Below are 23,014 nucleotides of genomic sequence, written 5' to 3'. Positions count from 1 at the left end.
AAGCAATGGGCAAGCAGAGGCGGCGAATAAGCAAATCCTGGCTGCGTTGAAAAAGAAACTAGAAGACTGTAAAGGCAAATGGGCAGATCTTATGCCAGAAATTTTGTGGTGCAACAGAACTTCTGTTAAGGAGGCTACCGTCGAGAGTCCGTTTAAGCTAAGCTACGGGTCTGAAGCAGTCATACCGGCAGAAATGGCTCTGCCAACCATGCGAATCCAGCATTACGATGAGGAAAGAAACGATCAGCTGCTACGAGATCAGTTGGACTTCATGCCAAAAATCCGCATGAAAGCAGAAGTCAGTTCGGCAGCATATAAAAGCAGAATGAGCAGAGCATACAACAAAAAAGTAAAACACCGGCCTCTAGGAGTAGGAGACCTGGTACTACGGAGAACGGCCGCAACGGGAAAAGGAAATGCTCAAGGAAAACTGACAGCAAATTGGGAAGGACCATACCAGATATGGGAGGAAATTGTTCCTGGATCATACCGGTTAATGCAGATGGATGGTACCACGCTCAAGAATTCCTGGAATGCCAGTACTCTGAGAAAGTACTATGTTTGAAAAAGTGTAATGATGATATGTACGCAGACTGACTGCACTAAGCAGTCTGCATTTTGCTGTTGTGTATAATTAGGACGGTCCTCAAATACGACCAGTCCATAAATGAAGGAAGAAAAGAGCAAAAAACAAACGTTGCAAGAATCCACGCACAAAGGTAATGTATGGATGTGATTAGTAGCAGTAAAGAAAATAAATGCCGTATGGGCACTTTACTGTGAAGCGTAGCAGTCCATAATACGTTGTTGTGATTAGTAGCTTTGGAGAAAATAAATGCCGTTAAGGAGCACTCCTTTGTGAAACGTAGCATTCAACGAAGTGTATGGATGTGATTAGTAGCAGTAAAGAAAATAAATGTCGTATGGGCACTTTACTGTGAAGCGTAGCAGTCCATAATAAGTTGTTGTGATTAGTAGCTTTGGAGAAAATAAATGCCGTTAAGGGGCACTCCATTGTGAAGCGTAGCATTCAACGAAGTGTATGGATGTGATTAGTAGCAGTAAAGAAAATAAATGCCGTATGGGCACTTTACTGTGAAGCGTAGCAGTCCATAATAAGTTGTTGTGGTTAGTAGCTTTGGAGAAAATAAATGCCGTTAAGGGGCACTCCATTGTGAAGCGTAGCATTCAACGAAGTGTATGGATGTGATTAGTAGCAGTAAAGAAAATAAATGCCGTATGGGCACTTTACTGTGAAGCGTAACAATCCATAATAAATTGTTATGAATAGTAGCCTTGGAGGAAGTAAACGCTGTTAAGAGGCACTCCATTGCGAAGTGTATCATTCAACAAGTTAGCAATATAGTGACGCCGACAATAAACAATTTATGCCGACAAAATTGCAAGTATCATACGCAAAACGAAATAAATAGACGGTGCAATATGCAATCAAAATTACTGGTTATAAATACACGGCTACAAAAGGAAACACACGAAAACCCGACAACCATCACCCAAAAAACTTGCAAAGTGATTAGCTGATAACAAGGCACAAAGGGATGCCGATTAAAACCGACACCGCCACGATAATACGATGTTCTAAATTAAATTACATCAACATTAAAGTGCCCTAACAACATTTGCCAAAAAATCAAAAGCCAGCCGCCCAAAATAAAATCCTAACAAGTATGAGGCCGGCTGGGAAAAGAAGAAGATCCGCAAGAGGAGGGAGGTGATGACTTCCGAAACCGTCAAACGACATGTTCATCATCAAACCAATAGGCTGCTTCTGGAACCTGCAAAGGAGGCAGGGTCCTCTGATTAGCATTACAGATCACCGCCTCGGGTATCTCCCGAGGCTCAAATCCGGTAGCAATCTTGTACAACTCCTTTTCCTCATACCCATCCTCAAATTCTTGCCACCCATCCTCATCCAGCTTCTTCAAATGGCAAACGACCCGATGGGCGGCACACCAACCGCCGTTATGGCGCAGAGTCAGAAGGTCGTTAAACCAATCAGACTGAAGAAGTTTGTCAACATCCCTCTTGGCGGCAGATTTTTTCACCCCTGGCAAGCCTTCATTAACGTTCGTCAACTGCTGATCCAAGCCGTTTGCCCTCTCAGTCTCAGACTGCAGCCTAGGCTCTATATCCTCAAGCCGCTTATTAGCCGCCTCCAAATCAAAATCAGAAGTTACAGCATCCAACTTCTTCTTGCTGCCTTCCAAGGCAGACTCCGCCTTCTCAGCCCGCCTCTTTAAGTCGGCCATATCAATGTTGTTCTGGGTCAGCTGCAGCTGATTCCAGCGATAAACATAGTACAAGTCCATACTGGACTGAACGGCCTGAAAATAAAACAAAGAATGGATTCAAAACGGCCCTCAACCGAATTGACACGTTGCAAAAGACGACAAGATAACATACCTTGTAGAGGTCGTTAAAGTGTTGAGCAGCAGGGGCATCAATCTGACCTTGTGGCCTGTCAGCAGGCGTTATCAAGTCCTTAAAAGCGCGGTAGCCTAAATCACCACCGTCCTTAACTGAGTCAGTGGCCACCGACTCCCCACACAGCAAGTCAATGGTGGGATAAAACTGATCGGTTGGTTCACCGCCAAGAGTCTCAAACCATGACTTCATTTGCGGCGGAATCTTGAAAGGAGTATCCTCAATCCAACCGCCGGTACGCAAAGGTAGGTGATAATTCAGCCGAGAATCCCCAGATTTGTTCTCGCTGCGACTAACAGGAGGCATACAAGAATTACCCCCGGTAACAGCAGCAGAAGTAGCTTGACGGTGAAAATTAGAATCAAAACCGCCGCCAGGACGCTCGGTGTCCAAAATCTCAAGAGAAGGTTGAGGAGACGGGTGCACCTGAATGGTTGAATCAACAGTTTTCTTGGCAGCAGAATCCAAGACAGGCTCATTTGTCTCAATATCGGCAAGAACATCATCCTCAATAGTGGCCTTCGTCCTCTTAGTCGGATTAGACCGACTGGTATTGAGAGAAGACCTTTTTCGGCCTTTCCCACCTCGGCCTGTAGGATTGGATTGCATTGTAGATGATGGTGGAGCTTTAGAAACAGCAACAGAAGAAGATTTAGATTTGCAGACGCCACTCACACGATTCTTCGCAACAGTGGTAGTAGAGCGACGGGAAGAGGCTCATGTCGAATACGTTGATATCGTGTCGTATTTAGCTTTAGGTGGGGGAGGCTGCGTGCACACATGCCTCCAATTCTCGTCAAAACCAAGAATATCTCTATCCAAGGTTTTCGTACCTGCAAAAGACGACAAAACAATTAATACCGGAAAGACACTTGTGCAAAACATAAAACCAAAACTAGCAAAAACAAAAGCTGACAAATCAACTAATGGCGTGTTTACCAAAACAATGAGTATTGCATAAGCCGACAGCAGACAAGGGTTGGCTACCCAAAATGTAATAGGCGTTAGGGAGCCAATTTCTATTTACAGCCTGCTTTTTGCTGAGGCCGACATCAAGAATATCACACTCCAAATAATCAAACGCTTTTCTTTCCCGACGGCCCAAACCACGCTGGTTATACTGCTCCATTCGAGTCCTAGGTTTGGTAAAGGTCCGCCGAAGAGAAAAGTCGTCAGGAACTTGAACAAAGTAAAAAACGATCCTGCCAGTCTTTACAGCTCGACATAGGAGGATGCACAGTCTTCCTTTTTGTTGCACTATATGCCGACATCCATCCTGTCTCATCGTCCTTCTTTAACCACAACAACCGCTTGAATAAATTCAACGTCAGCGGCCATTGCTTAAACAGACACAGCCAAACATAAGAAATGACGGTTCTGATGGTAGTAGGTGTAACTTGGGCCAAACAGACATTCCAGGCTCGAAATATCTTCTCAACGAAAGGGTGCAAAGGAAAGCGAAGCCCAAAATCAAAATGCTTCGCGTACACAACAATATGGCCGGGAGGACAGTAAAAAATTGTAGCACCTTCAGGCGGTACTACCAACTTATATTCAGCCGGCAAACCAAGAAAAGTCCCCCCATGAACCGCATGATTTTTCTTTATAATCAAATCACGCCATGTCGTCAAAATCTCGGTCGTACGAGGAAGACTATCTAAAGGAGGAAGCTCTTCTCTCCTGTGAACATCCGTGACGTCGTCGGTAAAATAAGGCTGCTCCTTACCCTCATCCGCAAGAACGCTGGCCACTATCACGTCGGCAGGATCATCATCATCTGAGCCAATACCATCGTCGCTGGCTTCCATATCATTCCTACCAGATATGACGGCTTCATCGCCACCACCACCCCTGTGTTCGTCAACATCCGTACCGGTGGAATCCTCAAAAATGGAATCACCATCAGAGTATTCGCCGGTAGCCATATCAATATCATCAGTTACAGGCTCTTTACCAGGGCGGCGGCCGCTAGTGCTAGCTGGTTGTTCTGGAGCCATCCTATCAGCCTGACCAAAAGAAACACCGAAGTTGCCAGTATTAGTTCCATACTGCTCGTGTCCACTACCGGCGGAATCCAAAAATTCCGGTAAGAGCGAATGTAATATCGCACGGAAATAGGGGAAACATCTAAAATAGGCTCAATAGCCGGAATGGGGGGCTCATGAGACCGCATTTCCCTTATCATTCGAGCCCGCAGTTGATGTAGGGGAAAACAACGCTCCCTCTCAGCCTGACTTAAACCCTCGTCGTATATCTCACGAACGGTGGTCCGTCTTAAACCAGATTGAGAAGACGACCTCTCTTGGGCCCAACTACAATTACTCTCTCGAGGAACACTCCAACTAGAATACCCAGACGGCTGAGAAGAAGAATTGTCCCCACCCAAAGTTTTGGTCATTTAAAAAAAAAGGGGGGGGGGGGGGCGGCGGATAGTAAATAGTCGAACACAACAAAAGGGAAAAAAACTAAGCAAACATAGAGGAACAGAATAGAAGAGGGGGTACCTATGAATTTTCCGGAGTTTGAAACACAATGAAGCACGTGAAAGAGAAAAACAAGAAAAAATCTGCAAAAGACACAAAAACGGAGAAAAATCAACCACAGAAACAACAAAAGGGAAAGAATACCCGATTCTCAGTACCAAAAAGAAGGGAGGCTGGAAACCTGGCCAAAGAGAAAACCACCACAAATAGCAAAGAAGGTTGACAAGGCAGCGACGAAGTCTCACACAAAAAAACCTCAAGGGAAGGGAGAGAAAATGGAATACAAAAAGAGCAGAAATGGCGAAGTTGTGAGGAAATTCTGGGTTTTAAAGCTAAAAGTGGGGTATGCGAAGGGTCATGCCCCTTAAGTCAAGCAGTTGAGTAGACAGTTGCAATCGAAATCAACGGCCAAGAGTAAGCGCAAGAAATGAGACCCGGGATGAAGGCCACGTGGAAGAACGTGGCTACCAATCTCCCGCCACTTGTAAAGAGGAAATTCAAAAAGGGGCTAGTCATCCAAATATTTTTCACAAAGGGGGCTAGTCGTCCAAATCTTTCTCAAGGGGGCTAGTCGAAATATTTTTCAAGGGGGCTAGTCGCCCAAATCTTTTTCAAGGGGGCTAGTCGTTCAAATATTTTCCAAAAGGGGCTAGTCGTCCAAATCTTTTTCAAGGGGGCTAGTCGTCCAAATATTTTCCAAAAGGGGCTAGTCGTCCAAATCTTTCTCAAGGGGGCTAGTCGCCCAAATATTTTTCAAAGGGGCTAGTCGCCCAAATATTTTTCAAGGGGGCTAGTCGTCCAAATCTTTTTCAAGGGGGCTAGTCGTCCAAATATTTTTCAAAAGGGGCTAGTCGTCCAAATATTTTTCAAGGGGGCTAGTCGCCCAAATATTTTTCAAGGGGGCTAGTCGTCCAAATATTTTCCAAAAGGGCTAGTCGTCCAAATTTTTTTCAAGGGGGCTAGTCGCCCAAATATTTTTCAAGGGGGCTAGTCGTCCAAATCTTTTTCAAGGGGGCTAGTCGCCCAAATATTTTTCAAGGGGGCTAGTCGTCCAAATCTTTTTCAAGGGGGCTAGTCGTCCAAATATTTTTCAAGGGGGCTAGTCGTCCAAATATTATTCAAAAGGGGCTAGTCGTCCAAATATTTTTCAAGGGGGTTAGTAATCCAAATATTTTTCAAAGGGCCTAACCGTCAAAACCTCCTATCAGAGCGAAGGCAGTCGGCAAACTGTTCGAGGTCTTTCCTCAGAAACACTCGCAACGCAGTCGACGCCCGCGCTTCACTCTGAGGGGGCTAGTTGTACCACCATGTGGGAACGAGCGGAGCGAGAGCAAGTTCCAGTGGTGGGCTGTCGGTCCGATCCCATTTTAGACATAGTAAGATATAAGACTTTCCAAGCCGATGTTGAGTTAGTTGTTAGCTGCTCTATTTCATTCCTTTGGTCTTATGTCTGGAGCATGAAGTGTCTTGTTCTCTAGCATGTATCCATTTTTTTCCCAGTTTTCAGAGCAAGCGCATCAATTGTCATATATGCGCTTACTCTGAGGGGGCTAGTTGTACGGAGTGTCCAACCGGCACCACTGGGTACCGGCAGAACTCCCCGTAGGTAAACTTCAACCAACTTCAACCTGCAGGTAATCTGGTCATCTTAGGTAAACAGAACCTACCGGCAGTATTTGAGGAACCAGACCGGCGTTATCACAGAGGACAACCAACCAAGGGTCACTATCAACAGGTCGTTATCCAACCACAAGGGACCCACCTGATCGTACCTTTGGATTGGTCTATATAAGGAGCACCTCATTTATTGCTATGAGGTACACAAACACTTAAACACACTTCTTTCTTACTCTTTGATTATATTTTAATCACCTCTCAATCTCTCAGTAATCTTACTTAGGCATCGGAGGGGGATCCTCGAACCACCCCCGAGGCTAGTTAATCTATTCTGTTGTGCAGATACCAACCGGCACCCTCAACAGGAATCAAGTATCCCACAGTCAGCTGTTCTTATTCCACACCCGGAACAATTATTATGCTGTCCACCAGCGAGGTAGACAACCTCCTAATAATTCAACAAATATGTTTCATTTATAGATTATATTCTTTATAAAGTGAACAAAAGCACTTGTGGACAATGAACGGAGGGAGTATTATACCATAAAGAGTCCATTAAGACTAAAATATGAGTTTATAAAATTAAAATTAAAATTAAAAAATAGGTTCCCGAACGTATGCAACCCTATCCATTCCCGTCTCCCGGAAAAAATAAAAATAAAAACAACGGAGACGAGATGATCGGTAGAACCGTAGAACTATAGAAGGAAAAAAAAAACAAAAAAAGGGGGGAAAAGAAGGTAGGGAGACAAATAAAAAAGAAATAAGAAAAAAAAAGGAAAAAGAAAAGGGTGTATTAGGGGGAAATGGAAAAGGAAAGTGGCTTCCCTCCACATCTATATCCGAACCAAATTCCCTCCTTCACTCTCTTCCCTCGTTTTCTTCTTCTTGTTCTCTCTCTCTCTCTTCCTCCTCCAACTTTCCCACCACCACCGCCACCACCACGCTTCTCCCGCCTTCCAGATCTCCTTCCTCTCCACGATCTCCTCATCCTTCTTCTCTCACTAATTTCTCTCTCTTCCTATATACATACTTTAATTCATACTTAAATTTCCAAAACCCTCGCAATTCCCTCCTCCCTAAAAACCCTCAGCTTCAAGCTTCGATCGCTTTACAAATTACCGAGAAATCTTTGTGATGTCGACGTCTAAGACAACGAACCACCAATCGCAGCAGCAGCAACCGCAACCTCTCAAGCGGCAGCTTCCGTTTACATCGATGAAGCCGCCGTTTGTTCCACCGCCTGGAGACTACCATCGCTTCTCCGACAATCGTGCTCTCCCTCCTCTCGACTCTGAGACTATTGTTGTCAAAACCCCTGTCAGTCCCTTTCATTTATTTTATTCTATTTTCCTTTCGTTAATTTGTTTTCTAAGGGGGGTTTTTGGATGCTATTTTTGGAACAATTGACTTGGGGATCTTGTTTGAGTTTTTATTTTGAGACTAGTTTCATAATTCTTGATTATTTTTGGTAAATAAACTTCTTGATTGAACAAAGGGTTTTGGTTTATGCTGTTTGAATTAGGCATTGTTGTTTCAAGTGTTAAAATTAGTAATGTAAAACAATGTTGGTGAAACATAAGAATTAGGGTTGCCACAATTTATTTGTCAATCATGTTAATAGGGTTCTAACTTCTAGGCAGTTACAATTTAGCCTGCTAATAAACTCCTTGTTTCTTCTTAACATCCCCTTTACTCAGTAATCAGTATTGGGCTGCTACTTGTTAGACTGCTTTTCTCTATTAATTAAAATACAAAGCTTTGCGCTTACCACTTCCTAGAAGTTGATTGTCTGTTAATAAGGATGCTAGTTTTGTAATCTGGTTGTATCATATGACTTTCTTTTAGTCATACCATGTCCAGAACTGCTATGTGCAACTGTTGATGAGATTATCAAAATTTCCTCCAGGGATATAATGTAACATTTCATGGAATTGCTTATTAAATCCTGATTTCAAATGTCCCACTTGATTGTTGTACTTGAAATGCATACACTGATTGATCACTGAAGTCGGATAGGGTTTGTAATTAAGTGTCAATGCTATAATTTTTTGTCAGAGCCTCTTCCCGTTCTGGCGCAGTGCTGACATTGTAGTATTATGTGTGGCTCATTTCTAGCTCAGCTCAGTTTATAGGCTGAAATTAACCGGCATAAAAATCTTAGTTTCTCCTAGAGATTCTTTTATGTGTTGTATTATTGAGAGTTTGAGATTCCAGTTTCTACCAGCGCTAGCTAATGTGGGTATTGAGACACTAAAGATGCGATATGCAAGTTAACTGCAGAGGAAACAGCTACTGGATCATCTAAGCACTCTTTCAAAGTGAGCAAGCCCACTTGTCGAACCACTATGGCCTGATGTGGTCAACAGATCTTCGGTTCAAGACACAAAAAATTAAGCACTTCCTCACCTAACTCACCTGACCTGGAGACATGTTTTTAATCAAAATAAAATTAGAAACTTTTCAAATAACTCTTTCAGTTAAATATAGAAAATGTTATGTGTACTTTCTCATTCCCTCTTAAAAGTTAAAATTTCTGCAGAAGGCTAATCTGGAGGCTCATTACAGGTAGACACCATTTAAAAAAATTGGAAGAAGTAGAGCTGGATATTTGTGAACTAGCCATGCTTGTGTTTAGTTTAGGGTAGATTGTTAGTTGTCCTCTTAAGTATATCAAATACGAGTAGAAACCATTATGCAGATGAAGCAATGCACCTACCTTATAGTGACTTCATCTCTTTCGCTGCATTCTTATGTCATTTTCTGTTTTGAAATTCTGTTTTTAAAGTGGTGTTTGTGCTGTAGTTGTCCTCTAGTATCTCTGTACTGATTTTTCTTCTCTGGTCATGTTTAGGGTTAATCATCTTTCTGTATTGTCATGTACTTTTGATATTCTTTTCTGTAGCCGCGGCTGTCCCGTTAACACTTTTTTTCTGATGATAACTGAGATGTTCATAGCATATTTCAATTTAGTAATCTGGCTACATGTTGAAAAGTATTGTGTTACTATTTACTTACTTAGGTGATGTGTTAGATTAAGTTCAGCTTATATACTCTAGTATATGTTGAAGTTAATGGTGGATATTTTGTATGTATTCATTTGTCCTCTGATTTCTGGTGTGGTTAGCTTATTGGTTGTAATATGTAAGGGTCTAGACTTCTCTCTTTTATGTCTGGAAATTGTTTTTCATGCAGACTTGGTTATATTGCATATTTGATGCACATTCTGTTTTGTTTATTCTAATTATTTCTAATGAAGTCCAAAAATAGCTGGATCTTAAGGTTTTCCCGTTTCTGTGCTACATAGACACTAATTTGAATGCTTTTGTCCTCAGATTTATAGTGGGCTGTCTTGTGTAATATGATGTTGTACTATGTCGTTGGCTTTTCATTTCTCCATTAGCCTTGGGTTGTGTCATGTGTTTATCTTGTTTGTACATATGTCAACTTTTGGCTCATACATTATGGTGGGTTTCAGCCGATGAAGCGGAAGAGTGATACAGTTGAATATGATGCCGAGTCTAGTGATTGGACGACCAGTCCGGGGTACACTGAAGTAGTTAGTAGCCCTCTCCAGACACCTGTATCTGTAAAGGCTGGAAAGGGACGAGGATCAAGGATTAGCAAATGCAATAGAGCTGTGCCTCAGACTCCCATGTCAAATGTTGGTCAGTATTTAACTCTGAAGCCTTTATTTATAATAGATTACACGGAGTAGTGCTTAAAGGGCCTAAGGGAGGTTGACATGATGTGATCTAATTGGTGGAGTTTCTGCTCAAGAGGAACTAATGCTTATGGTGTCATGCTGTAACATGGCAAAGTTCCACTCGCAAGATAATTTATCTTTTTTCGTAGGCTATTTATATCTTAGACTTTGAAAAATTATGGGATATTATGTTTTATGTTTTACAGTAGTTGACAACATCAACTTTGCAGGTTCTCCGGGCAACAACCTGACTCCAGTTGGTCCTTGTCGCTATGATAGCTCCCTTGGTAATTGACCTGACACTGTCTCCTTAGTAATTTGTTCAACGTTCAGCCGATTTTTTTTTTCTACATTTGCTTTGCTGCATTGCATATGATCTTAATTTGGTGATGTTACTGCTGATAATGAATTAATGAGTTCCTTTTCCCGATCCAGGACTTTTGACGAAGAAATTTATAAATTTGATCAAACATGCAGAAGATGGTATTCTTGATTTAAACAAAGCTGCTGATACTTTGGAGGTGATTTTTGTGATACTTGCACTGGGCTCTTTCTTGTCTCTTTCTGAAGTGATCTGATGTTTCTTTTGTGTTCTTCAGGTCCAAAAGAGGCGTATCTATGATATTACTAATGTTCTTGAGGGCATTGGTCTCATAGAAAAGAAGTTGAAGAATAGGATACAATGGAAGTATGTATGACTTGACATGTGTCATGTGTGTGTGTATGTATATCTGGGCGTGTGTGTGGTTGTGTGTGTGTGTGTGTTTTAGCAGCTTTCTTTAGCTTGCCTTTACATCTAAATATTTATGTGGCCCTTATTGTGGAGAATTGGGCTAATGTTTGACTAATTGATCAGGGGACTTGATGTCTCAAGGCCGGGGGAGGCCGATGATAGCGTTACTAGTCTACAGGTGTGTAGTATAGTAGTATGTTTGCAGCAATGTAAAAAGGCCCATGTGTTCCTCACTTTTGTACTCACATTTACTTCTCTTTGTTTGGTGTTAGACTGTTAGCTCACACGTAATCTTCTCTTGCAGGCAGATGTTGAAAACCTGTCAATGGAAGAACGTAAATTGGATGAGCAAATAAGGTCAATTCATTATGAGTCTACTTGAAAAGCCTATTATGTTTTCTTTCCCCACCTTAAATAACACTGATGCTTTAATGTATTGTAGAGAAATGCAAGAAAGATTGAGGGAAATGAGTGAAGAAGAAAATAATCAGAAGTAAGATTTCAACCTCTCTATACCCCAGCCCCTCTCAGCTTTTCGTAATTTATGTTAATTCTAATTAGCTGGCAACAATCTTTGAGTCTGACTTGTATATGGCATTATTTAGGTGGCTGTTTGTAACAGAAGAAGACATAAAGGGCTTACCCTGTTTTCAGGTTTGCTGCTTCGTACTTTTCCTATTTAAGATATTTCAGTGATTCTCCACTAATTCATATTAGAATTTTCCTTAAATTGATATTAGGGCTTGCTGCTATAAGCCTATATGTGTTATTTGTAACTTGTAATATGTGGCTTATGACAGAATGAAACCTTGATAGCAATCAAAGCTCCACATGGCACAACTTTGGAGGTTCCAGATCCAGATGAGGCAAGTTCAAAGGTTAAATACAGCATTTTGTTATATACATAGTTTATTATCAACATTACTGACGTTCGCCTACATGTTTAATGTATTAGGCTGTTGATTATCCACAAAGAAGATACAGAATAGTTCTTAGGAGCACAATGGGTCCTATTGATGTCTATCTCGTCAGGTATTATATCTAATATTTCTTATGCCTCTGGCAGTCTGGTGCATGGGTTGGCATTGTTGTGCACGCCTCTAACATTCCTTATGCCTCTGGTGAAAGAAATCAATTACCTCTGATATGTGTATTCTGTATGTCTGATTTCCTATCTTCTGTATTTTCTATCTTTGTGCTCTACTAAGAGAGTTATTTAGCCAGGATAATTTTTAGATGGGTTTAAAGTGCTTCTGAAATAAGCAGGAAATGGTATTTTTTCATTCTCAGCTTGGGAAAAAAAAAGGTAAGAGTAAAATGAGTTGTCTCATTGGAATTCAAGTTTTACCTAGAGGACAGTTTTTTTTTGGTTACCTCTGTGGTCTCTTGAATATACGATATGTTTTGCCTTGCTGAGTGATCGATTTGGCCTCTTTAACGATTTGTTGGACTTCGGATGTTCAACTTGCATGCATTTGCAACTTGTAAACCAATTCCCGTCTTTGTTTGCACTTTTTTCTAGTCAATTTGAAGAGAAGTTTGAGGAGATCAGTGGTGCTGAGCCTCCGCCAAGTATACCAAGTACTTCAGGTTATGACGAAGAAACAACAGCTGCAGCCAAGTATGAACGCAGAGATGATAAGACTGAAATGCAAGGACAAGGTACCCTTGCAATCTGTTCAGATGCCAATGCTCCTCAGGACTTTGTGAGTGGAATCATGAAGATAGTACCTGAAGTTGATGTAAGTGTGATAATGATTTTATTACGTATGGTAGAATATTTTTGAATTTTATATTCAGACCAGGTTACGTATTTTGTTGCTCTCATTAGCAAGGACATGGTATCTTATTTATATACTCCGTAGATTGTTATTTAAATTTTTATCTTGTTGGATCTTCCAAACAAGCTTTACCCTAACATCAAATACCTGTCTAAATTATTGGACTTGGATATTGAGTCTGATATTTGCGTTTTGTTAATTTTGGCTTTTAAAGTTGATTTTATGAGAGCTAATACATTTATGGCCTGTGCTTCCTCTACAGAGTGATGCTGATTACTGGTTGCTATCAGATAATGATGTCAGCATTACTGACATGTGGAGAACAGATTGTATCCTTTCAATTTTTGTTATTTCTGTTCAACTTTGTTACTCGTTACAAAATAATTCTTAAGTTCCCCTAAAGAAAACTAAATAACAGTTGTCTCAATTCATTCTGGATTCCCAAGTTCATAGAAAATTGAAAATTGATTCCCTAACTCGTTGATAGCTGGAGTTGAATGGAATGAATTAGGGACTATCCATGAAGACTATGCTGTTGGCACACCACAGCCACAAAGCCCACCCCCAAGTGCAGCAGAAGTTCTCCCTACTAACACAACTGGGAGGTGATTGACATGAAGTTCTTAGACACTTGCCAATGTTCTTCATCCTGATCTCTATTGCTTGGATTGAACTGAGCTTCTTACCTAATATGATCCATCCTGGAAATTTGGCAGAAAACCGTTTCAAGGACAAGCTGCAACATCATTGTTCTGTGCATAAAGTGAGAGATTGTTCCTGATGTTTTGTACAGGCGGATGGTAGGGATAATCGCTTAATTGTGAACGAAACTGGGACATTTTAGCTGTTAGTCTGTAGGTGTAGCCTGTATATTACATTGTTGGTCTTAGTGAGAACAGATGGAGTAATTAGCTGGTGACATACTCCAATTGTTGAGTGGGATAAATTGTTTGAGATAGGCCAGCAATTAAGTCTGGTGTGATTGTAAAAATTGTAATAACTTTCTAGACAGTTAATGGTTCTTGAATTGGCTCTGAAGTCTGAACACACTAAAATGCAAATTCACAATGAAATGACAAAGAGTTGAATCCGCTACATATATCCAATAACATATTCTGGTATTACACAAATCGAAGAAAAGTATGTAGTCTATATATATATATATTTCTGGGATCAGTTATCTTTATCTACTTTCTTGCCAATCCAGGAAGCAACAATGGGAGTGAGAGCAACTGTTGGCGGAAACCTGATAGGAGATGCGGCCTTGTGAGCTGCATATGCAAGTGCAAATGTCCCAACTTTCTCCCCTGTTTCTGTTGATGATATTCCCAGCTTTTGAAGTAAGGCTGAGACATCAACACCAGCATTAATAAGAGCATAGCATATTGTAAATGATATTACAGATAATGTGATGGAAGTTGCCAAGTATGCTCCTCCATATTTTGTCAGCAACTCCTTTGCTTCCTCTCCCTTTGTTTTCTCTTTCTTCCCTTCTTCGCCTTCGTCTTCCTTTGAGCTGAATATCTGGGTTCACCATTCACCACCATACCCTTATTTTTATTACTTTTTTCTTTTTAAATAAATAGAAACCCAAATTAATCAATAACATGTTAATCAAACAATAAACAAATTAATAAAATTAAAATTACCTTCCAAAGACCAGCTTCAAGTCCGTATTTCTTAGTGATCTCATCTGCTGATGATGATGAAGATGATGATGACGATGATGGGGTTGGGGTTGGGGTATCCTTGGTTTTATCTTTAACAGCTCTTACTTGAAATCTGTAATTTGAAATTGAAGAAAGCCATGTTACTTTCTTGTATATTATGAACCTGCTACTTCCAGTTCTATCATGGAAGATAGAGGAGGAAGAAGAAGCAGAGGATGAGAGAGAAAGGATGAAAGAAGAAGCAGCCCGACTCATGTTTGATGCTCCTCAACTCTTCTTGTCCATACAATACAAATACAAACAATTACATAAAACTATAAAAGGCTTCCTTTGTGGCCCAGCCTTTCAACTCTTTTACGGCCCATATGGCTTTCTACAATACCACGTTTCATGTCCTTTGTCCACTTTTATTTTTCCAAAAAAGTCTTGAGTGCACCTATTTTATTACTCCATCTGTTTCTTTTTGTTGTATCCGTTTCTATTTTAAGCGTTTCATATTGTTGTATCTATTTAGAATCTATTCTATTTTTGGACATACATTTTATCCTAAAATACCCTTACATTTCTATCTAATTACCAAAATAACTAAAGATTCTACCCATATTCTCACCTAATTTTCCCCACCCATAATATTTAATTCTTTTCCCTTCCCCATATACCCACTCTCTCACCTCCTTTATCAACCATCATTATCACTCCTCTCTCTTACCTTATTTCTTTATTATTTTCTCACTCCTTTATTTATTATAATCTCTTACACCCAATCATTTCTCTTACACCCAATCATTACACTTATACCCATACAAACCAATATTCTAATTTTCTTAAAAACCACACCAGATTCCAAATTGATACATAAAAAAGAAATGGAGGGAGTACTACATTCTAGAAATACAACTCCATTTTACAGGTTGTAGAAAAACAAGTTTAAAATTCTTTTTAGGTGGTAAAATACATGTTTAGGTTTTTTTAGGTGGTAAAAAAAGATACAAAAGGTCTTGTGCGTACAAGGTGTACAATAAATTTATTGTACACCAAAATAACCTTTACCCATTTTTTTTAACTTTAACTTAGTTTTGATTAACTTTTATATTAGTAAAAAAAAATTGATAGATAAACATTTTAAAGAGTTCAATGATTAATTTTATACATTATTAGTGATTTTGAAGAAATAAGTTTTATTAAAATAAAAAAAATTATCACTAAAAATTAGATAAATTTTACATATATAAGCTTAACTTTTAAGCATTTTAAGTTAACTTTTACTTCGGTATACAATATTTATTGTACAACCCTTGTAAATAAGAATTTTTGAAAAAGATATTTCGATATTTTTAGGTGGTAAAAAATGATTTATCCTTAATAAAATTCTAGAAACTTCTACCTGTATATATTAGACAGAATTAAAAACAGTTTAGGGAAAGGAAGTTTAAGCGTATAACATACTTGTATTTTCGTATTTCAATAAAACCCTACTAGATATCGTATTAGGGAGATTAGTTACGTTGAAACTCTAATAGCTATCGCGAGGTATAAAAAGCAAAAGAGATTAGCAAGTAATAATAATAATAATTAAAAAAAAAAAAAAAAAGCAAAGCAGTTAGCATACTAGCTTAGCAGTTAGCATGGGTAAGAGAAGTAGTAGGGTAGTTGATCTGATAGACTACGACGAGTATGATCCGACTGAATTAGGGTTGAATACCATAAAACCTGCAGCTGGTAATTTGAAGAAGAAGAAGAAGAAGAAGAAGAAAAGCTTTAGATTGAATAATAATAATAGAAAAAGATTAACTAGGATGGAATCATATACCTGTTTCAAAGATGTTATACCTTACTCAAAAAGAAGAATTCCATGGTGGAAGAAGTTTCTGGCTCGTCCGTTACCAGAGCTTTCGACTAATGGAATCACTATTAACGAAGATCAATTTTTGGCACCCAAACCAGCACCATCCTCCACTCTCAATGTCGGTAAATTTAAGAAGTTTTTCAGAAGGTTTATAGGTCTGTGCTTCTCCGTTGGGAATGACTGATAATTATAAGCAACTGAATCTTATAGTTTAACAATACATCATCATACCTACGTACCAAGTGTACAGTTTTATTTACTGTTCAACATACGACTCTTCATTTTGATTTTTGTTGTTTAATAGAGTAATACTTGTATATGATTGTGCACCTCTTATGACTTGGTTGTTCTACAAATAATTTATCCGTGGATATTTTGATTTTGATACCTTTTGTTTACAAATATTTGGGTTTTCATTATAATAATTATCGTATGATATCTACTATAGATATCGAAATTAACAAATACGAGATACAAAACAATTTGGATTATATCTAACTTGGATGAATATCTTCTTTTACATCGTTGTATGATACAACTTCTTTTATGAGAGTGAGTGTTTCGACCTGTTGTAGTTTTGAGATTGAATTAAATCTTAAAACATTTTGATTTTAGACGTAGAACTGACATCTGGCGTAACATCGCACAAATCTTTATGTATAAACATAGACCAAACTCTCTCCAATAAGCCGATAATGGAGTATATGAAATCAAAAGAATAGACCTAAACAATCTCCAATAATTTTTTTGATAGCCATTAAAAAATTTAGGGTTTTAAAGGAGGAATAGTGAAAAACTGAAGAGGGGAAGCGGTTGAGTTTTTTTTTACTTCCTAAAGTTTTATGAATCGATCACTGAATGTTGGTACCACTTAAAATTCGGGCAATGTGAGGTTCCGTCACCGATTTTTTTTACTTTTTCTCACATTTTTAAAGTAAACTTAAAATACGTTAAAGTTACCTTTATATATTTAAAAGTTATACATTTTTTAGTTAATTTTTTTCATTTTAATAAAAAAATATTTTTTCAAAATCACTAAAAATGTATAAAATTAGTTATTTAACCGTTTAAAATGTTTATCTATCAAGCTTTTTTTTGTTATAATATAAAAGTTAATCAAAACATAGTAAAAGTTATAAATAACTATGTAAAAGTTACCTTAGTGTACAATAAATTTATTGTACACCTTGTGCGCACAAGATCTTTTGATTTTCCATACTACCGTATGACGGTATGAGTGCAATATGAACCTAATAGTTACCACTTACCATTGGGCTTAACTTCAATAATTTACGGAGTTTCCCAATTTTGTGCAAGTGAAATCAAAATTAAAACGCTTTTAGTAGCCAGCTTGAGTCTCTCTTTTTCTTTTCTTTTTTGGTTTGAGCTTGAGTCTCTTTAAGTAAACACAATTAGACTGAAAATACATACTCCGGATACCATGTTTTCCATAACCCAAATTTAGTTTTTGTTAAAAACAATAATAATTGCATTAATAATTTAAAGATGCAGCCGAAAGATCACCAAAAATTGAGTTAAGGTAGTACTATGTAACATTTAGTACTCCCTCTGTTTTTTAGTTATAAAAAAATCTTCATGTTTGTAATTACTCTCTCCGTTTCTTTTTGTTTGTTACGGTTTTCTTTTAGGGTGTTTCACAATGTTTTTTATGTGGGATAATCTTTTCTTTTATAAACTTATTATACTGTTATTTTTTGTGTCGGCTTTTAATTTAATTGGTCCAATTTTTTCAATTCATTACATATTTTACAATTTCCCAAGTAAAATTGTCCTCGGTTGGCAAAGGTTTCACTTGGGATTATTTTTTTTAATAAAAAATGAACTTGCTTTGCACTATATTCAAAGAGACAATAAATGTCAGATTTTGGAAAAATAAAATCAGGATTAATGATGGAATATAAAGTATTTAAAAAAATAATATTTATTATATGTTAATAAACGTGCAAAAGTCTAAACGTAACAAACAAAAAGAAACGGAGAGAGTATATGTTATGACTTGGGAGTGGTGGTAACATTTTATTGGAAATACTCCCAAAATTATAGTTTAATGGATTATGGGACATGATTATCATATTTCTTAATTTTAGGTACATGAGTATTATTAGTGGGTAATAATGGGTTAGTGGATTATTTCACATAATGTAGTATTCCCTCCGTTTCTTTTTGTTTGTTACGTATTCCTTTTAGGGTGTTTCACAATGTTTGTTACGTGGGAGAATCTTTCCTTTTATAAACTTATTATACTATCATTTTTTGTGCCATCTTTTAATTTTAATTGGTCCAATTTTTTCAACTCTTTAAATTTCTTTACAATTTTCCAAGTATGTTAAGTTAATAATCTTTGTGTTTTTTCATTATTGGTTCATTTTGATAACTAAAAAAATCTTATTGGTTGTTGTAAGGATTAGTGGATTGATTTACTTGGGTTTATTTTTTTAATAAAAAAGAAAAAAGAATCTTTATTATACGTTAATAAATGTGCAAAAGTCCAAACGTAACAAACAAAAAGAAACGAAGGGAGTATGTTTTATGAAGTTGCTTGATGTAACTTAATTAATTGGATTGAATGAAATAGTAATATAATTTTTCTATTTACTTTCCCCTCTCTCGCCTCCTTTATAATTTCAAACACATTTTACCTTTGATTTGAATTGATGTTGTACCAAGAACTGCTTTTATTTTATTTGTCTCACAATGTATACATTAAGGTGTGATGATATTGTTGGAAGTTCTTGTTAGGAAACACAAAGAAAGGAGAGTAAAAATAAGAGAATTTCAAATTGGAAAAACTTCTCATATTTTCCTTGTTTATTAATTGGGGTGTGGGTTTAACTCTTGTTTGAGAAAGTGTGAGAGTGGTATGAGTCATTGTTGTTAGAATCGCGATCCGGGTCGTAGAATCGTACGATCCTACGATCCATTTTTTGCAAAACGATTCAGATCGCAAGCAGAATCGCCGGAATGGTGGGATCGTAGTAGGATCGGTCAGGATCGTAGCAGGATCGGTAGGATCGTATAGGATCGGTGGGATCGTAATTGGATCGCAAGATCCTACTTTTCACTTAGATTGGTGCAGGATCGGTCAGGATCGTACATGATCGGAGCAGGATCGTATAGAATCGTAAAGTAAAAAGCAGGATCGGTCGATCCTACATTTTACTTATTAAAATGATCTCTAAAGCAACTAACTTAATTTCTCTTTAATCCTAAAAATTGATAACCCAACTTCATGAACGAAAATGTTTCTCTTCTATAATATATATAACTATTACAAAGCCATATTGGCTTTAAAATATCAATATTATGTGAGGAAAAATATTTATTTAGCATTTATATTATTTGAAAGATATATATTTATTCATTTAGCATCATTTTTCTTACTCCCTTTTATAATTTTCTTACGATCCGATTCTACCGATTCGATCCTACCCCCCTCACCGATCCAAGGTGGGATCCCGATCCTAACAACCTTGATATGAGCGGACACATAACACACTCGCGTGCGCGTCGGGCCTTGCTGGGCTCTGGCCTTGGCAATGCTGTCCGCGGACGTGGGGTGAGTTTTGTGGGCCTTAGCTATTCTTTTTGGTACTGTGCTTTTTTGGTTAAGTCGTTAATGATGTCCGTTACAGCATTGATAATTTCTATCCGGTTTTTGCCGTTACAATCTTTGTTTTTTCAGCCGTTTATGGTTGTTGCTCTCCTTAATTCTGATTACTTAATCCGAATTTTGGTTCATTAAAAAACACAGAAACATTCATACACTTTTCCAGAAAAATAAAAAAAACACATTACTCTCTCTCACACAAAATTGCTCTCGGTTTTGGGCATATGTTCTGGCTCTATCCGGTTCTGTGAGTGCACACAAAGTTGGAATTGCGCTAATCTTGGAGGGCGACCGCATTCTGTTCTACTGCACCGAGAGGTAGCGTGAAATCGTCTTTTAGGACAGTGGATATCCACAACGCAACAATTGTTCACCAATCAGTTTATACATCAGAAAAGTTTGTTCTAATTTTTCATATTATCACAACAGATATGAATTGGATAAAGCTAGACATGTATTCGTGATTGAAGTCATTTTCAGGAGAAGTAACCAATTAACGAAATAGTAAAAAGTATCTTTGTGATGGAAGTTCACATGGGAAAATAGAAGTAGCTGACAAAAACCCTTGAGCAAGATATACTTACGTTTATGAATAAAAGTGGTGGATATTGATATGATAGTGGCTTAGATATAAAGTTTAAAAAGGAGTCAAATGTCCCTCATGATCTTGTCATTGCTATGCCTTCCTATTTACTCTTATTTCCTTGGTTTCAGATTCTCATTCACTCTTCACCCTCACTTCCACAACAACTATACACCAACCCCAACAACAACAACAACAACAACAACAACAACAGCAACAACAACAACAAGAATAACCAGATTAACAACCTCAGCTCCTGGCTAGCATCCGAGTCTGGCCGGCATCCCTCTTTATAACTCCATAACCGGCTGTCTCCTGATCAGATCATGTCCCCATTCAAAGGGAAAAAGTTCCTGAAGAACCTCACTACTCATCTCGGCTTAGGCTGTGGCTGTTCCTCCACCAACAACTCCAATAATATTGCCCATGTCTATGAACCCAAACCCATACTGCCCATACCCAAACCCAAACCCAAACCCAAACCCAAACCCAGATCATCCACCTTTTCCTCCTCCAACGATAGATCAGAGACCTGCACCTCCACCTCCTCTGTAGTCTCTTCCGGTCCATCTAATTGGCACAACTGCAATCAAATTATTGAGACAATGAATGCCTCTGCCTCAGCATCGGCATCAAGAAGATGGAACAATAGTTGTAGTAGTACTAGTATTAGTACTACAGCGGTGTTGATGGATTCAGAGAATCCATACGAGGACTTCCAAAAATCAATGTTGGAAATGATAATGGAGAATCAAATATATTGTGCAGATGAACTTTTTCAACTTCTTCATTGCTTCTTACGCCTTAATTCTCCTACTCACCACCATCTCATCCTTTGTGCTTTCTTTCAAGTTTCTCAATACGCCATTGTTTCTTCATCAATTTCAAAATAATGCATCCCAACATCATCAATGATGAATTACATATACAATTGCAGCTATCCTTTTATCACAACGAGGATTATGTAAATAAAAGTGTGCTCAGTTTTATTGCTAGCTTACTTCACTTTTTCACATTTCTTGTTTCCAATCTGGAAATTCAAGTATTCTATTTTTCTTAAAACCAATCTTGCTAGTCGATCTTAATTAACTGCATCGCCTTGATTATTTTCTGTAAAACAGAGTCCTTGAATTGCGATGTACTACATGCATAAGATTTCGTTCTCGATGCCACTATATGTCTACGTACATATTCCAGATACGACAAATCTTAAGAGAGGTCCGTGAAATCCATCATATCAACTCGATTCATGAGCATGTGAGGTATATAAAATTACCCCTAAATAAAGTTAAGGTCACCGTAACCATACAACTACATGTCTACAACAACTTCTTAATTACTATATGCATCAATGCATGGGAGACGGGTGTATTTGCATCATGATTTCATCGACAGAACACAGCCTACCAAATTAGACATTTATGATAATGATAATACTAAACTAATGTTAAATACTACTCCCTCCGTCCCAAAATTATCTTCCTTTTTGACCAATTTCACGGTTTTTAAGAAAAATATTTGGAGTGGATAATTCTAATGATTGGATTGTATTTGTGTTGGAATAAGCAAAATGGTCCCTCCTCTTTTGCACATGGATCCTAATCAAAATAGTTTAACCAATAAGAATACAATAATATTTATTCTCAACCAATCAAAATGCTCAGATTTAAAGCACACAGATTCAACACAAATAGGGGTAATATGGGGTTATTTTTTCATCAAATGGTCCCCTCCTCTTTTTCTGATTTTTGTGTTATTAAATTAGTTTTCCTTGTTTTTTTTAATTTTAGTGGTCCCAAACAAGGGTAAAGTAAAAAGTTAGTACATCTATAAAGACAACCAAAACATCATTTCTCTTCCACGTGGGAGAATACTCCTACTTACACAATTTGAAGACTAATACGAAGTATTTGACAACTAACGCCCTGTTTAATTCACCTTATTTTACTCCGTGGTACTTTATTACTTTTTGCAATCAGATTAAATCAGACTAAATTAAATAAGTTCTTATTATCAGATCATAAAATAATAATTATTATTATTACGATTATTTGGTTAATATTTTTATTTCTATTGTTGTTGGTGATGGTGATGGTGTTGTAATTGTGATCGGTTGTACGTTTACGACATACTGTAAACAAAATAATCAAATACATATAACCAATGTTCATATCATGTCCATCATAACAAGTCACTCCACATCATGTCCATCTCAGGATTGATATATACGTACAGATTACAACCGATCTATTAAGATCTTGTACGTCAAGATTGATTATAACCAATATTTCCAAATTAGAACCGGTGTATCCAGATCGTGTATGTCAAGATTAAAACCAATATGTCCCTATTAGAACTCATGTACGTTGAGATTAAAACCAATATGTCCTGATTAGAACCGATTTGTCTAAATCAAACAAGCTTAACCCTTAGATAGCCTAACACAAACTTACCTAACTAAACTTATAAAACCGAACTGAATTTCTCAAAAATTCAAACAAAAAAACAGGGTCTAACTTGTG

The 23,014-nt window shown here is 37.8% G+C and overlaps 3 protein-coding genes across 3 annotated transcripts; 2 read left to right on the top strand and 1 right to left on the bottom strand.

Annotated features, from left to right (window-relative positions):
* Positions 1-7,366: 7,366 nt before the first annotated feature.
* LOC110776425 (transcription factor E2FB) lies at positions 7,367-13,803 on the top strand. The gene is made up of 15 exons (XM_021980988.2): positions 7,367-7,865; positions 10,024-10,213; positions 10,482-10,538; positions 10,687-10,772; positions 10,851-10,939; positions 11,108-11,162; positions 11,289-11,341; positions 11,427-11,477; positions 11,590-11,638; positions 11,785-11,850; positions 11,940-12,016; positions 12,507-12,726; positions 13,028-13,094; positions 13,253-13,370; positions 13,482-13,803. The coding sequence occupies exons 1-15, from the start codon at positions 7,683-7,685 to the stop codon at positions 13,525-13,527; spliced, it is 1,407 nt and encodes a 468-aa protein (XP_021836680.1). The 5' UTR covers positions 7,367-7,682; the 3' UTR covers positions 13,528-13,803.
* On the bottom strand, positions 13,800-14,730 carry LOC110776426 (uncharacterized). Its single transcript, XM_021980989.2, has 2 exons — positions 14,415-14,730; positions 13,800-14,289 (listed from the first exon to the last, which is right to left on the bottom strand). Exons 1-2 carry the CDS (start codon positions 14,688-14,690, stop codon positions 13,939-13,941), a joined length of 627 nt encoding a protein of 208 aa, XP_021836681.2. The 5' UTR covers positions 14,691-14,730; the 3' UTR covers positions 13,800-13,938.
* A 1,330-nt stretch (positions 14,731-16,060) lies between these two features.
* LOC130461389 (transcription repressor OFP4) lies at positions 16,061-21,385 on the top strand. The gene is made up of 4 exons (XM_056829478.1): positions 16,061-16,154; positions 16,257-16,436; positions 19,935-20,035; positions 20,816-21,385. The coding sequence occupies exons 1-4, from the start codon at positions 16,061-16,063 to the stop codon at positions 21,383-21,385; spliced, it is 945 nt and encodes a 314-aa protein (XP_056685456.1).
* The last annotated feature ends 1,629 nt before the right edge of the window (positions 21,386-23,014 follow it).

Source organism: Spinacia oleracea, chromosome 5 (genome assembly GCF_020520425.1).
Source record: "Spinacia oleracea cultivar Varoflay chromosome 5, BTI_SOV_V1, whole genome shotgun sequence".
Taxonomy (NCBI): Eukaryota; Viridiplantae; Streptophyta; class Magnoliopsida; order Caryophyllales; family Amaranthaceae; genus Spinacia; species Spinacia oleracea.
This window is presented reverse-complemented; position numbering and strand designations above follow the sequence as displayed.

What these genes read in the sequence shown, in the direction of transcription:
- LOC110776425 (XM_021980988.2), top strand. Translation starts at nt 7,683, where the DNA reads ATGTCGACGTCTAAGACAACGAACCACCAATCGCAGCAGCAGCAACCG. An exon ending in GACTCCCATGTCAAATGTTG is followed by an intron (nt 10,214 to 10,481) that starts GTCAGTATTTAA and finishes TCAACTTTGCAG; the next exon opens with GTTCTCCGGGCAACAACCTG. An exon ending in AGATAGTACCTGAAGTTGAT is followed by an intron (nt 12,727 to 13,027) that starts GTAAGTGTGATA and finishes CTTCCTCTACAG; the next exon opens with AGTGATGCTGATTACTGGTT.
- LOC110776426 (XM_021980989.2), bottom strand. Translation starts at nt 14,690, where the DNA reads ATGAGTCGGGCTGCTTCTTCTTTCATCCTTTCTCTCTCATCCTCTGCT. An exon ending in TTGAAGCTGGTCTTTGGAAG is followed by an intron (nt 14,290 to 14,414) that starts GTAATTTTAATT and finishes TGGTGAACCCAG; the next exon opens with ATATTCAGCTCAAAGGAAGA.
- LOC130461389 (XM_056829478.1), top strand. Translation starts at nt 16,061, where the DNA reads ATGGGTAAGAGAAGTAGTAGGGTAGTTGATCTGATAGACTACGACGAG. An exon ending in GTTTTTCAGAAGGTTTATAG is followed by an intron (nt 16,437 to 19,934) that starts GTCTGTGCTTCT and finishes TGTCCGTTACAG; the next exon opens with CATTGATAATTTCTATCCGG. An exon ending in ATTACTTAATCCGAATTTTG is followed by an intron (nt 20,036 to 20,815) that starts GTTCATTAAAAA and finishes TCTCCTGATCAG; the next exon opens with ATCATGTCCCCATTCAAAGG.